Source organism: Phyllostomus discolor, chromosome 1, assembly GCF_004126475.2.
Source record: "Phyllostomus discolor isolate MPI-MPIP mPhyDis1 chromosome 1, mPhyDis1.pri.v3, whole genome shotgun sequence".
In the NCBI taxonomy this organism is placed as follows: domain Eukaryota; kingdom Metazoa; phylum Chordata; class Mammalia; order Chiroptera; family Phyllostomidae; genus Phyllostomus; species Phyllostomus discolor.
In genome coordinates, this window is record NC_040903.2 from 173,183,131 (window position 1) to 173,199,031 (window position 15,901).

Genomic DNA, 15,901 nt, shown 5'->3' on the forward strand with positions numbered 1-15,901 from the left:
AAGAATGCACGGGTCCCCTGGCCACTCCTGTACCTGCTAGACCTTGGCCCCTAACTCCCCCAGAAGGGGCTCTGCCTTCCCTCTGTCCTGGAAGCCAAGGCTGGCCAAACCTTGGAGCACAGAGACGGTGTTGCTTCTCCTTTTGTAGCTACATTTGTGCATGCTACCCAGCTTTTCAAACTGAACAGTATCTTGTACAGACACATATGTGTGGTCTATAAAGATAAGCAAAGAAGTGATTAACACAGAAGTTGGCACTGGCTACTTCTAGGGGGAGAGAGGGCTTGTGATCTGGAAGAGGCACACAGGAAGCTCCTGCACATGGCCCACGGGCCTCCCCTGCACGTCTCTAAGGGACGCCACGCACACAAACCCTGGCTCCCCAAGTCCTGGAGAATCCATTCCTTTAACTGAGTGGTGGGCACAAAGGCATTCATGTTTTTCTACAAAGAATACTGTGTTATTAATTCTCTACAGAATGATGCATACATTTTATACTGACTTCTGAATAGATGCCTGACTGCATCAGGAGTCAGCGAACTTTTCCCTAAGTGGCCAGATGCAAAAATATTTTAGGCTTTACAGCATGTAAAGGCCCTCGTCCCAACGACTCAGCCCTGCTGTTGTGCGTCACAGCGGCCTCAGACAGTATGCACAGGGACGGGTGTGGCTCTGTTCCAGTCGAACTTGGCTCACAAAACCAATGGCTGGACATGGCTAGGAGCCACCGTTCACCAAGGCGCAGAGCACACAGACCCTTGCGCGCACACACACGTGGTCTGTCCGAGGGCTGCAGGCAGGGTCCGGAGCGGAGGGCTTGCTGAACGTACATTGGGAAGGTCGGTAAGGCAGCCCTCTACACTGTAATCCACGTTTCTCTTCTAGTAAGTCATGGCTATGAAAACGTTCACTCGAAATCTGACTTTTTTATGAGCTTTGAGAGAAAACTATTGCTTGAACTTTGATTTCATTAAGGCAATACTTTTATCAGAATTATCCAGACTAATTCTTTCATTAATGACAGAAAACCCAACAATAATGCCATCTGAAAAAAATAGTTCCACCTGTCATTACCTGATCACTACCAGGTGATCACTACCAGGCACTTCATACGCGTTATTGGTCTCCTTGCAGCAGTTCTTCAAAGTAGGTGTTGCTAATACCACCATTATCCTCACTTTATAACTGCAAAAGGCTGACTTTCCCCTGGTCACACACAGCTAGTAAAGCCAAGATTCGAGTCCAAGTGTCCAGCTTCAGAGGCCAGCCTCATTTTCCACAGAACACCGCCTCTGGTAAAGGCGCCCGTGCTAACGTTGCCAAACCAATTTGGTTTCAGATTGTCTTCGCAGTTTTACCGACTTAGAAGAACTTGATGAGACGGAGTTATACATGTGCCACAAATGCAAAAAGAAACAAAAGTCCACTAAAAAGTTTTGGATTCAAAAATTACCCAAGGTAAGTGTTGAGTTTCAAATTATAATGCAATTTCAAGGGAAAAGTGCTCATGGCTGATGGAAAGCAAATTATTTTTGTAACCGGATGTAATCTCTTCTGTATTGGTCTCCAGTGTTTTCAGGAAAAGCTTAATAAACCTTTTGATAATGCAGACCTAAGTGTGTCCCGACCACAATGTCCAGTGTGTGGGGGGAGAGGTGCCCCACGCCACCACCACGCAATCCTCCCACACCAGCTGGGTGCCCTGCACTTCAGCTCGGTTCTGACACGATCCAGAAGTGACATCCGATGCCACAGGTTAAGGGTCAAGCCCACAAGACCACCCGCCCCTTCAGATGCCAGTCAGAAGCCCAGATTGTTACGATGTTTCTGAGCTTCACACTGGAGGCTATCTAGGCCCCCTCTTTGGACTGCAGACCCCTGTTGTTGTGACTGGCCGTAAATTAGAGATTTCCAAGCCCCCCCTTGGGTTCCCTTAATTTGCTAATGAAGTTCACACAACTGAGGAAACCCATTTACTCACTAGATTACTGATTTATTACCACAGATATTAAAGGATACAAATCAACAACCAGATAAAGGTCCCAAATAAAGGATCTTGTTGTTGTGGAGCTGGGTGCCCAGCATGGTGGCACATGGAGCTCTCCCAGTGCTGTCCTCTCGGGGTTTATGAAGGCCTCGTTCCACAGGCACCGCTGCATAACCCAGGCCACTGGCAGTTGATCCCACTTCCACTCCCTCTCCCCTCTCCTCTCTCCCCTCTCCGAGACCAAGACCGAGGAGGTGGGACCCTCATCCTGAGCTGGGGTTCCCCTATCACCGCATTAACATATCAAAAGACACCTTTATCATTCTCATCACAGGAAATTCTAAGTGTTTTAGGAGCCCTTTGCCAGAAGAACTAACACCAAATATAGATTCCATTATTACGAATCATAACTTCACAATAACATACGAGCAGAAGAAAGCAGTATCAAGGACCAGGAGAAAAACTGATAAGCCACCTAAAATATTTGAGACAGTTAACCAAGTAGTTAATTTTGACTGAAAGGTAAATTAGGTGTTTATTTACAATCTTCGTCCTTACTTCTGATCCAGGTGCTATGCTTACATTTGAAAAGATTTCATTGGACAGCATATTTAAGAAACAAAGTTGACACGTATGTAGAGTTTCCACTGAGAGGCCTCGACATGAAATGCTACTTACTAGAGGTAAGGTGACCCTTCGTTAGCGGGGCGAAAAGGTGGTTCCTCAGTAAAATTTTGTCTTCAGACACAGGGTAACAGAGGTCACTGAGGTGGGAGGTACCGATGCCATTGACCGCTGCTCCTAACCCAGCCCTGGGCCCCTCTCCCCTGTTCTGTAGCCGGAGAACAGCGGCCCGGAGAACTGCCTGTACGACCTCGCTGCCGTGGTGGTGCACCACGGCTCCGGGTGAGTGTGCACCCCACCCTTGGTTTTGTCCATGTGTCCTTCATACACGTTCCTTGACACCTCTTCTCCCCTTCCCCCCATTATCCCTTCCCACCTCCCATCTGGTTACTGTCAGTTTGTTCTTACTTTCGGTGTCTCTGGTTATATTTTGCTTGCTTGTTTGTTTTGTTGATTAGGTTCCACTTACAGGTGAGATCATGTGGTATTTGTCTTTCACTGCCTGGCTTATTTCACTTAGCATAATGCTCTCCAGTTCCATCCATGCTGTTGCGAAGGTAGGAGTTCCTCCTTTCTCTCTGCTGCATAGTATTCCATTGTGTAAATGTACCACAGTTTTTTGACCCACTCGTTTACTGATGGGCACTTAGGTTGCTTCCAGCACTTGGCTTTTGTGAATTATGATGCTATGAACATTGGGGTGCATAGGTTCTTTTGAATTGGTGATTCAGGGTTCTCAGTGTATAATCCCAGCAGTGGAATCACTGGGTCAAATGTCAGTTCCATTTTTAGTTTTCTGAGGGAATTCCATACTGCTTTCCACAGTGGCTGCACCAGTCTGCATTCCCACCAACAGCGTGCTAGGGTTCCCTTTTTTCCACATCCTCTCCAACACTTGTTTGTTGATTTGTTTATGATGGCCATTCTCACCAGTGTGAAGTGGTATATCATTGTGGTTTTAATTTGCATCTCTCTGATGATGAACATCCTTTCATATGTTTCTGGACCCTCTGAATGTCCTCCTTGGAGAAGTGTCTGTTCAGGTCTTTTGCCCATTTTTTAATTGGGTTGTTTGCCTTCCTGGAGTGGAGTTGTGTGACTTCTTTATATATTTTGGAGATCAAACCGTTGTCCGAGGTATAATTGCAATTTTGCACCACTCTTGAAAATTCTCCCCAAACTCCCTAAAAAATGGATTCAGATATACATTAAAGTGAGCAAAGTAGAATTTTCCTTCAGTTTTGGTGTGAAAGACTGTTCCTGCGAGGATGTTGTGAAGTGTGCCGAGAAGGTGCATAAATATGGAATGGAGCGTGGTTCCTCTGGGCCCTGCATTCGGAACCTGATCTGCTGTTCACAGAGTCCTGGGTGTTCTTTTCACTCAAGGTACCCCCCTTCACCGACTGATGAGGAGGAAATGGAAAGTTATTTAAAACTAACTTCATGTCCTGCACTTTAAAAATACACTTTATGTTTATTGAATAATTCTTATTTTCTCCCTCAAAGCTTGTACTTTCTGATTTCTGGTCTGTTTGAGAATGGCTGTTTTACCTTCAAACTCGGGCAAGCCATTGTCCACAATGAAAATCCTTTCCCTTAGGACTTTGTGGCCATTGCTACACGACCTCACCGTTCAGAGAGTTATAAACAAGTCCACTGCAAGTCTCTCACTGCTTTCTAGGCAACCTGTTTTTTCTCTTTGGAAGGTTGTAGGATTCTGTCTTTGGACTTAAGAAGTATCATCAGCATCCTGATATGCCCAGGTTGCAGGTTTGATCCCCAGTCAGGGCACATACAAGAATCAGCCAATGAGTGCCATCAATAAGTGGAAAAACAAATCAATACCATTCTCTCTGATTAATAATTAAAAAGTTTTTTTTAAAAAGAAGTAACATCAGATAGATTCCTGCTATTGTTGATAGGGATAACCTTAGTCTGGTGTCTTGGGTGTCTTCAGCTAACAGAAATGTTTAAGTTCCATGCCATTCTCCATTCTTTCCTCCAGAATACCTGTTAAATGTATAGTGAATTTTCCAGGTCTTTCACTTACTTTAGCTATTCTTTAACGTTTCCCATTTCGTGCTCCTGAAGACTGCTATGGCCTATTTTGCCAAATCACCAATTTGGGTTACATCTGTATCCAAATTGAAGATTAGCTCCTCCATGAATTTTTATATTGTGGAGGTCACACTTTTCTCAAAACTCTTCCATTACAGCCTATTTGTGTTTTATGGCTGCAGTATCTTCTTGAAACTACTGGTACCAATTAAAATTTTTAAAGTTCTGGGTTTTTTTGCATTCACCTCAGTGGTTAATGACTGTTTTTCCTACCACTTCTCTTTCATGCTATTTTTCTCCTCTCATGACTGATGATTTTTGGTTGTCTACTCAGAATCATAGTAAATGATGAAGCTGATCGTTGCTGGTCAATGGTGAGGGTTTTTCTAGCGGTTGTGGAGGTGTCTGTCACATGTGCAGGCTGTCCTGCCCAGGGGGGCTGACCCCGGGGCTCCAGCGAGAGTGGGTGGGTCCTGCCCGTAGAGAAGAGCCCTCCATGGCCAACGGGGGGGAAGGTACGTTCTTGGGGCCTGGTTGCTTTCCTCAGGTCGGTTCCCCCAGCAAGACAATGATGGGAAACCTGGTTCTCAGGTGCTCATGTTTCCATAAGCCTTGACCTGCGCTTGTTAGGGTGAGAGTTATTCAGCTGTTTGGTTTCTCCCTTCACCCAGCACCACGCAAATATGCCTTCGTGTTCTAGAAAACTGGCAGTTGCTAGTCTGTTGATGGCACTCTTCCCTGTTTTCCAGCGTCCACATATTCCTTGTCATTTCAGTAGGTTTTGAGGAAGATAAACATGTGAGCTCAATAAACTCTCTTAAACCACAATTCTCTAGGATTTATTCCAATACTGATTGTAATTTATTGTCTAACAAATTATACGGCTGCACTGGTCCTTCTGTGATTTTCTTCAATCTTTTGACTTGCTCCGTACAGAGTCGGTTCTGGACATTACACAGCATACGCAAAGCATGAAGGTCGCTGGTTCCATTTCAACGACAGCACTGTGACACTGACTGATGAGGACACCGTGGTGAAGGCAAAGGCCTACATCCTCTTCTATGTGGAGCGCCAGGCCAAGGCTGGCTCGGACAAACTTTAATACCTCCTTGAAATCGCTATTCGTCACTATACCGGACAAACATTTCCAATGTTCCGTAAATACTTGATCCGAGATTGATTTCATTGTGCACTTTTCAATTTCCTATTTTGGGTTTAGTTTTATTTGTCAATGGTAGTGATTTACTGAACATGGGCACCAACTAATTTTTTTTTTTTTAGTTCTACCAGAAAACCTCAGCAGATATTTTGATTTGCTGCTTTAGTTGTAATAATTCAGTTTTTATATGTAGTTCCAAGAACTTAGTTCTATTTGACTTTTTAATATTAATGTTTCAGTTCCCACTTTGAGGCACATTTACATCAACGCTCTGTTACTCTCACATGCCGAAAGCAAGATGCGTTCCCGATCATGAAGAACAGCACGGCTGCCTGCTGCCTTTTCACAGCTGTGCTGGGGGGTCGGGTGACTCCGAATCAAGAATCTTGTGTGTGTGTAACTTGTGCCCCACGAGGTTTCAGCGACTACTCAGTAATCCTTCCTTCGGCTTGTCAAAGATAACGGGGGGTACCATTGTTAAGTAGACCAGGTAACCACCGATGCCCTTGGCATCTCTCAAGGCTGCTGTTCACCAGCACTAACTAAATAAATTTGTTGGTTCCGTGGTATCTGTACTGCAAATTCAAAAATTACTGTTGGTTTTTTTGATCTTGAGGTATTTTTTATGTGGGTTTTAATGGAGAAGATAGGACTACAGAAAGTCCAAAGAAGACCCAACACATGTAGAGTTTAAAAAATTCTGTGACTCAGCTGTGTGGTGCAGGTGTCGCCGGTGAGGGGCAGCCGCAGCTACTCTGCTCTCTGCAATCGGCGTCCGGCGCCCTCACTCGCTGCAGCGCGGGGCGCAACTGCGTGTCCACTTTAGTCTCATTCCCTGCTTGGCCTTTCAGGGTGGAGATGCTGACCCCCAGAGTTTATTTTGACCGTCACCTACACCTCAGGTCACACTGTGGGGCCTGCTTCTACAGAAGGAAATGAGAATCTTTATTGTCTAAGGTTTTCCAAACTCACTGGCCTATCCTGATAGCAGGGCAAGATGAAATGTTCTCCCTTTGAAATAGTAGTTTCTATTTCTTAGTAGTGTGTTTTTTAAATTGTTTACAAGAAAACTAGGTAAAAGCATTATTTAGATTTAACTGAAATTGAAATTTGAAACTAGAATCCCATACATTAAGTCCCGTATTTTCTCAGAGTAGACCACAAATGCTAACCACTTATGTTTTTTTTTTTTAAAGATCTAATTGGCTTTACTCAACAGTTCGTGAATCGGGCAGCATCCCATCTAGCAGAGAGAAGGGAGCTCCCATCCACTTTAACACTTTAACTTTACTAGGAGCAAAATTAAATCATGCCCAGCCTTGTCCTACCCAGCATGGTGGTCACTACCCACAAATTTCATTAAAATCAAATAAATGTAAGAACTCAATTAGTTCTTCAGCCACACATTTCAAGCACTCGACAGCCACATGGCAGAGTACTGCACAGATCTAAGACGTCTCCGTCACCACACATAGATTTCTCCGACGGTGCTGGTCTTGATTTTCACTCCAGAGAAAATAAACCTCTACTGTCATGTTTAGGTCTTACAATTTAGAAGATAATTAAGAGGGGAACATTTATTTAAAATAATTAACAACAAAAAATAATAACATGGTTCACTATGTTAAATTATACTGTGTGAATGATGTGAAATTGTCAAATTTGACTGGTTTTGATTGACAAAAAACTGCGTCACTCAGTGTGGTCTAATACATTTGACACGTGAACACCACTCCTGTGACCTTGCTAAGTATCTCCTATGAATCAAGGCTTTTTTGCTTTGGAAGGTACACAGCTGTCACTTCTAACATGCAAGCTGAGATCGTGAGTCTCTGAAGGGGCAGCTGTTACAACTTCAGCAACAAAGCCTTGGGCAGTGCTGATGGTGGTGGAGAAAAGCTGTCTTTTTATGCCGGGTGGAGCTTACCCACGGACTGGACGGCTTTGCTGGGGAAAGTGGTCCTCAGGCAGGCAACTCTGCTGGCTTAAGAGATGAACACATCTCCTCTTCGAGTTTTTGTAGTATTTTTATTGCTTGATTTTTCTTATGAAGAAATGTCTGAATATCATGAAGGCTCTTTGGAAAGTGATTGGATCCATTTGAATCGTGCACTTGAACACATGATGTAAATGTGCCTAACTGTATTTTAAAACTTAACTGTGTAGCCTTATCACACCTATTTTAAAAGCTGACCTTTTTGTGCTCTTCAGGGCTTTTCCCTCGTGCCACGCTTTCTCCGGCACGCGTGCGGCTTCTCGCTCGGAGCGCCTGTGCCGAGGCAGGGCCTCACGCCGGGTCTCGGGCTCCTTGGACAAGGAGACTTTCTCAGAAGTCCTCCCACGTGGGTGGGTGACAGAAACAGTTTGTGGCAACACAAATCTCTCTCCATGGTGGAGAAACCTTTGCTTATCCACTGTATTCTACTCAGTGTCTAGTGATGACAAATGTAATGGAATTAAACCAGTCAAGTGTACTGGCCCTGGTTGAATGTTAAATGTGTATCTCACCTGTGGAACCTACTCAGCAGCTTGGTTTCTGGGGTCGGGGACATATTTATTTCTTAAAGCCAAACCTCCCCTCATCGGTCTAGTGTACATAAGTCTACTTAGATGTACTTACCCCACCTTCAACCCCCCCACCACCCCCTAAACGCTCTCATGTCCCCTCTGTTGCTGAAGGGGCCTCCCCTCGGGCCCTGGAAGAGCTCAGGAGCAAGGTCTGTTCCGCAGCCGGGGCCTGTCCCAGGCGCGGCCCGGAGGCGGCGGCAGGCGGGGCGGCGGGCCGTGGTGCAGGGCCTCTGTGTGGCCTCGCCCGCTTAGCCCTTCCCCTCAGGTCTGAGTGCAGCGGGCTCCAGACCGCCCTGCCCTCCGCAAGTGTTGGTTGTGCCGTGATGTAATCGTTCGCCATTAGAGCCTAGTCTGTGTGATGCCGAGAGGATTAATTGTGCAAGTGACCGATTTCGTTGAAGTTGTAATCACACCCTTTTCTGTTTCACCAGCCTGAACTGATTTATGGGAAGTATCATTAAAAGTCTGGTCTCTTTCCTTTTGACTATTATTTCTGAACACCTTTCAGTGGAGCCAACTAAACAACAACATCCTCAAGCTCGAGCCTTGTCAGTCACCAGGAGGTAAATTCCTGCAGAACCCTCACCATCCGGGGCTGCTGGTATGTGAGGCCTGGATGGAGTGCCCTGGAGGGCCAGAGTGGTGGCGGCGAGAGGACCTCTGGGGCCTGCCATTGGGAATGAAGTCACCCCATCTGTCCTGGTGCCAGCTGGCCTTATAAAAACGAGGCCGGCTGACTTCCCTCCCAGCTGGACTCTACCCTGAGGGAACCAGGTTTGGGGCTCTGAGCAAAGGATATTGGGCTTCTTTTAAAGTGAAACAGGCAGGTGAGAGCTGTTAAAAAGTAACAGTAAGCTTTACAGTAAGCTCCTGTATGCTACCTCTCTGCCCCCAAGTCCCCTGCAAACAGAAAAATCAGAAACCGCCCTGTGTCTACACCCATGGTTTTCCTGTTACTTACCTGTTCCCATCAGTCTTTTAAAAAACTACATGCAGCAGTGAACACACAGATACAGATGATGTATCACGGAACTACACACCAGAAACTAACACCATTTTGTTAACTAGTGTTGCCCCGGTAAGTTAAATAAAAAGGAAAAAATTAAAAAATAAATGAGCCTGAAGAGGTAGGTATCTGCAGCCCAAACACTGTGTTAAAATCTCACCCAAGGATACGTTTATTGATTTTGAGAGAGGAAGGGACACAGAGAGAAACATTGGTCACCTCCTGTCTGCGCCCAGACCAGGGATCAAGCCCTCAACCTTTTCTGTACATAGGGACAAGGCCCTGCCCGAGCCCCCCAGCCAGGGCAGCAAGCACCTGTGCCGCCGCTGATCCCGCATCACAGGTTCCCTTCTGCAGCTGTGCGCTGGTCAGAGGCACTGCAGCTGCTGTTTTTGCAGCCAAGGGGCCAGGCTCCGCACAGGTGCAAAGGGGCGGTGCTGTGGCCATCAGCGTGCACCCCCCCCCCGCCCCCCCCCCCCCCCCCCCCCCCCCGCCGACATGGGCCCACCCGGCATTCTGGACACTTCTTTAAGCCCACCCAGAGGAGTAGCAGGGGTCCAGGCTCTACACGGTCACCCTGCCAGGGCTCTGCTGTCCAGTAGGGCTGTGGGAGTGCAGGCTGGAACCACGACAAACCAGGATGACTCTTCGCAGGGGCCAGTGCGCTCACACGGCTCTGCCTTTTAAGCGGACTGAGCCAGGGGTCAGTCTTCTGAGAGTCCGGTTTGGAAAGGCCTTGTGAGGGGAAGTGGAGATGCCGAGGCTTTCTGCGAGGCCCACCGTGCTGCTGCGGCGAGCCTTCTGAGTGGAGTGCAACCAGAGCCCAGAGAAGAGCTCCGGCTGCCATTTTGAACAGTTAAAATGATTACTCTGAAATACTAGCTAGTCACCCTTTTCTTGAGAAAAGCTTTTAGCTTTTTAGCTGATTCGTTTTGAAAAAAGCCACCCTGTCCATCCCGCCCCTGGCAGTCTTGGGGTAACCCAGGCCCAGAGGACACCTGGACAGGCCTTCTGGAGCACGGGGGTAGCAAGAACGGCCCCTTTCCTTCCTGAGCCGCCTTCGGCTCTTAGAGGCAAAGCGGCCCCAGGCCTAACCCAGGCATAGCTTCTGAAGAGAGTCCAGCATGGTTCCTCCATCCCTGTTACTCTACACAACTGGAAACAAAGTGTTCCCATTCCTTTCAATTCCAATGAAAAGGAGGCAGGAAGAAAGGTAACCCCTGAGGTGCTTGCTGGTCCAGCAGGGGAAACACTCCCGCCTGCACAGGCAGATGCTGCTCTACTGGCAGCATCCCCCAAACCAGCCCACCCACCCGCCAGCCGCACACAAAGCCAGGCCTTCAGAGCAGGGGAATCCCCGTAGGACCCAGGGTAGGCTTGGGATTCAAGCAAGCAGCTTTAGGAAATAGATCCATGTATCGTGAAATCTCGGTTCCTTCAGGAGGGGAGAACTTAGGGATAAGACTTGCAGGCAACTTGCCAAGAGGAATTGAAGGCATTACTGAGGACGGTGTGTGGCTGGCTTGAAAAGCAGGCTTAGACTAAAGTACTTTAACTTAAAATTGTTTCAAGAAGTTTTGTAGGAAGAGCTACCTCACCCATCCTGACATTTTGGGAAATATAGCCTAGATACAGCAGGGCACATTAGAAAAAGGTAAAGCAAGAAAATTGAAAGCATGACATCTTCATGGAAGAAACTGCAAATATAAACTACTTAAGATAAAGCTTGGGTGGGTGCAGGTGGAAGAGGGTACGGGGAGGGGGTGGTGGGGATAAATGGTGATGGAAAAAAGTAAAATAAAAATCTTTTATGGAACATTTGGGAGGCAACTGGGAGGCCCGGGAACTCCCTCTGCCTGTGGAGGGCCGCAGGGTTTGAAGGCAGCTCAGCCCAGCCTGGAGCAACCATCCCCGCAGAGGGAAAACAGGAGAGAGGTTACCCGTGGCTTCCGCTTACAGCTCTCAACACAAAACTGTCACCCTTAGCTCTTCACAGACAACAGGTTTCTTCCTACTAAGAGTGGGGTGAGAGACCTGGATTGATGCACAGCACCAGAAAGAAAAACAGACACTGTACAATTAGAGCCCCTCCCATGAGCAGAGCCTACAAGCCCAGACAGAGGTGGCCTGGCTAGCCACCTAGAATGAAAATGCCTTGGGAAAAGCCAAATGAGCTCGTTGTTGAACACCATTGTCTGCTGAAAGGAAAAGAAATCCCTTTTAAGGAAAATATTTAACTTCTATAGGCTGCTTTTCTGCCAGGATTTCCAATTCCTCTGAACATAAGCCGAGACACAGACTGCTGCACGTACGTCTGGATCCGGCCCCCTCCCAGTTCCAGCACCAGTTGTTAGCCCAAAATAAACCCCATTCCACAACCATATATGTCCACCAGCCTGGAGCTGGGGAGGAGCAGCAGGAGGCAGGTCAGGTCCCTGGGCTCCGGCCACACTCCACGGCCACTGCGCACCATGCACATCACCCAGCTCAACCGTGAGTGCCTGCTGCACCTCTTCTCCTTCCTGGACAAGGACAGCAGAAAGAACCTTGCCAGGACCTGTACCCAGCTCCAGGATGTGTTTGAGGACCCCACGCTCTGGCCTCTGCTGCACTTCCGCTCCCTCACTGAACTCACAAAGGACAACTTCCTCCTGAGCCCCGCACTCAGGAGCCTCTCCATCTGTTGGCACTCCAGCCGAGTGCAGGTGTGCAGCATTGAGGACTGGTTCAAGAGCACCTTCCAGAGGAGCATCTGCAGCCGGCATGAAAACCTGGTCAACGACTTCCTCCTCCAGGTGTGTGACAGGTAGGTCGCCTCCTGAGCAGTGCTGGCACTGGCACCCAGAGCTCTGGGAGGCTTCTGGGGGTCAGGGAAGGGCAGCAGCTCACAAGACCAAGATGGCCCTGCCTCAGAGATCCTCAGACTGGGCCCTAAGCATACCCTCCAGGCCCACCCACAGCACAGTCCCCAGGAGATGGATAAAAGCACAGGGAGACAAGCTCCTCTTAGCCTCACAGGCCCTGGAGCAGAGAGGAAGCGCTAGGCTTCAGCAGTCACTGTCCTTGGGGCAGCTGTCCTCCCTGGCAGCCATTAAGTGCTGGGTGGGTCCAGTTGGGCATGGACTTTCGAGGTCAGACCCCACAGAAAGATTTCTAGGTTCAGCGATCAGCTCTCTCCTCCACTCTCCGTCTAGTAAACAAGCCCCAAGGCTTGAGAACTGCAGCTGACGAAGGAGAGCTGGGTGCTGGGGGTCAGCTGCACTCAGGGTGGGGGCGGTGACACCTGGTCACTGCTGCCTCTTTAGAGACTCGCTATTCTTCGAGGTTATCCCAGGGAGGGTGTTTTAGCCTGATTTTTCAAATGAGCAAACCAAACCTCTAGGAGATCATGGGATCTGCCCACAATCTAGGATTCAGATTTTAGCAAATGAAAATTCAAGACATCCCATTTAATTTGAATTTCAGATAGGGTTTTTTTGTTATAAATATGTCCAAATACACCCTGTATTTGATATGTCAACCCTACGGCAGACGCAGAGGCTAAGCTGCCAGCCAGGCCCCCGCCTAGGGCAAGAACGCCAACTTCCTCCAGCAGGCTTCTGCTGAGCCTCTCTTCGGCCAGGCATCCGTCCTGCCTGTCAGGAGAGGCGCCCCTTGGCTACTGACCAACGAGGCTTGGCCAGCTTGCTGCCCCCCAGGTGCAACAGCTGCTGTCTGCTGGCAGTGTGACTGGAATAGAATAGTGTGATAACCCCACCTTTCTTTTCTGAAGGCAGTAGGAAGAAATCAAGATGGGCCTGGGATGAGGCCCTGCCGGCCAGGCCACGTTTATGGGTCTAAACAAGGCCCAGAAATCAGACTGGAGGGAGACATGTTTGGGGCGGAAGGCTTGCCCTGAGGTTGTTCCGGTGTTGGCTGTGAGGGAACCAGATTTAATCCCCCAAACCAGCAGGGTGTGGAACGGGCCTCCCAGGCCACTGTCTGGCTGCAGCGAGGGCTGCCTTGCCCACGGCAGGGACCGTGCAAAGGGCTGGCCCGTCAGGGTTCTGAGCCGAGTCCCCCAGTTCTGCTATGGTCCGACCATGGGACCCTAACCCAAATATTTGAACTTCCAACCTCTTTTTTTCATCTGTAAAGTGAGACAAATCACCTGTCTCACAGGCACTGAGGATTAAATGACACAGTAGCACTGGCACACAACAGGTATCAATAAGAATCAAACCGGGTTGTGTGGGCAGTCAGCTGGGGGTGCAGGTGAGGAACAGCTGTGGCTGGCCGGGTGGGGAAGGTGTTGGCTCTATCTGTCTCTGGTTTCTTCCAGCATCAGAATTATCCTGAAGGCCCTTAAAAGCTCACTCAGCACCCTTGGAGCTAAATACCTAATCCTTACAACGACCCTGAAGACACAATTTCTCCCACTCGACAGACAAGCAGGTGGCCCTGCACAGTTCAGGCCTTTGCCTTGGCTCAGACCCACAAATACGCAACAAGCAAGTCCTTGAGCTCTCTGGGCCAGTTTCTTCATCCACAAAACTGAGGGTGCAGAGGTGATAGGAAGACTGAGGAAGGCAGGTGAAGGCGGGAGGACAGCATGGGTTGTGTGAGAAATGTGGCCCCACACAGCTACTCTAGTTCCTTACCCCCTTCCCCCTGGCAGTCAAGGGGCTGAGGGGAGACTGATGGGAAAGGGACAGGGGCCACCCTCACCCCCAAATTCCTGGTTCAGACTCCAGCTCCCTCTGGTTACAGGGGGCCAAGGCCTGTGCCCACCATAGCAGTCTGGTTCTGTTTACTACCAGGAGAGGGTTACAATCACCTATGAAAGGCTCTTTACAGCCCAAATCGAAATCTTCACAACCGCGCTGGCAGGCATTTCTCCCTCGCCACTACCCCACTGGGCAGTGGGCTCAGTGACTTGGCCAAGGTCACACTGCAAATCGGCCCAGACCAACTTTGCTCAAGGTCTTAGGGCAGAGGGACCTCCAAGCGTCTAGACAAGCTACTTCAGGTCCCTGGCTGTTCTCACCCTGGGTCTGGTTCCAGCTACCTCCGGTTCCGATCCTCTGCAGTGTGGGGTGCCAGCGGGGATGCGGTAACCGCCTCGGTCAACAGAGCTGAAACCAGGGCTTTAGGACCCAGAGCTCCCCACCCCTTCCCCTCCTCAAGAGTAGGAGTGGGCCTGTCTCTAGGCCACCCCACAGGAGACCCTTCCTCCCCCGCTCCCCGCCTGCCAGGATCGTTGGGGCCTCAGCTGGAGGGTAGACTGGCACGGTCCCGTGGTCACCACACGCCCCACTTCCCTCGCACCACCCAAAGCAACAAATGAGGAGATCCAAAGAAAGTACAGTTGTCACTCCTGGAACCAGCATCCCCTCTGTCCCAGAAGGATCGGGGCTTGGGTTCCCCACTGGGGGCTCAGGACCCACGCGGGTTACGGTGCCACGAGGGGAAATGCGACAGAAGCTCTTGTTCAGATCCTGGCCGCCTCAGCGCAGGCAGTAACTTCCTCAAATTCGCTGGGCCCGTTCCAGCTCCGTAAACCGCGGAGGGCCCTGCACCGCCCCCCACGGCTGCTCGGAGGATGACCGGACCTGCGGGCTCCTGCACAGTCGTGGTCAGAGCCCGCTGTTACCGCGTTCTCTCTGCAGGTGCCCCAACCTGGCGTCCGTCACGCTGTCTGGGTGTGGCCACGTCACCGATGACTGCCTGGCAAGACTACTGCGGTGCTGTCCGCGCCTGCGCACGCTGCGCCTGGAGAACTGCGCACGCGTCACCAACCGCACGCTGGTGGCCGCAGCAGCGCACGGGCGCGCGCTGCAGACACTGCACGTTGACTTCTGCCGCAACGTGAGCGCGGCCGGCCTGCGCCGCCTGCGCGCCGCGTGCCCCCACCTGGCTCTACACGCCGAGCACAGTGCAACCATGATCCCGGACCAGCTACCGCGCTGCCTGCTGGCGCCGGGCCCCGCCCTTCGCAAGCTGCTCCCGCGCTAGGCCGCTGGGTCGAGGAAGGGCACTGGCTACGGCCTGGGTCCAAAGGAGTAACCGCAGCTCCTCCGCCTCCCAGACTGTCGCCACATCTTCTGAGCCTCAGTTTTCCCGTTTGCAAAATGGGGATACGAATGTCTACCTCACACTACGGTTTTATATACAGGATGAATGCGAGGTTAAATGACCTGGTACTTGGAAAACACTCGGGTAGTTCTCACTAAACACCAGCACTTTTCCCATCTCCTTTCGGCAGCAGTGGGAGGCGCCTACACCCTCTGGGTCCCGTGACCACCCTCAGGCGTCTAAGACGAAGGGGGACAATGGCCACCCAAGCTGGCGGGCTGCACTGGGAGCGAAGCTGGCGCGCGCCGGAAGGGTCGGGTCTCCAAGCCAGCAGCGGCCAGGGCGCCCTGGGGCAGAACTGAGTTGCCACAACGGCCTACCCCCCATCCCCCCCACCCCCGCCCCCACCCCAATGGCCCTCGGAGACCCAGCCAACTGCACAGGT

General features: G+C 50.0%; 2 protein-coding genes and 1 long non-coding RNA gene across 3 annotated transcripts in view; 2 read left to right on the forward strand and 1 right to left on the reverse strand.

Moving 5' to 3' along the window:
* The window catches only part of USP3 (ubiquitin specific peptidase 3), an 89,629-nt gene extending 80,756 nt beyond the window's left edge, over positions 1–8,873 (forward strand). The window contains 4 exon segments of the mRNA XM_028505803.2: positions 1,340–1,458; positions 2,557–2,670; positions 2,826–2,893; positions 5,606–8,873. Coding sequence (XP_028361604.1) covers positions 1,340–1,458; positions 2,557–2,670; positions 2,826–2,893; positions 5,606–5,771 — 467 coding nt within the window. The 3' untranslated portion in view covers positions 5,772–8,873.
* A 2,991-nt stretch (positions 8,874–11,864) lies between these two features.
* On the forward strand, positions 11,865–15,808 carry FBXL22 (F-box and leucine rich repeat protein 22). The gene is made up of 2 exons (XM_028508218.2): positions 11,865–12,208; positions 15,051–15,808. Exons 1-2 carry the CDS (start codon positions 11,874–11,876, stop codon positions 15,394–15,396), a joined length of 681 nt encoding a protein of 226 aa, XP_028364019.1. The 5' UTR covers positions 11,865–11,873; the 3' UTR covers positions 15,397–15,808.
* On the reverse strand, positions 13,362–15,051 carry LOC118502343. Its single transcript, XR_004905044.1, has 2 exons — positions 14,429–15,051; positions 13,362–13,745 (listed from the first exon to the last, which is right to left on the reverse strand). It is a non-coding gene; the product is annotated as an uncharacterized LOC118502343 (long non-coding RNA).
* Positions 15,809–15,901: the final 93 nt, after the last annotated feature.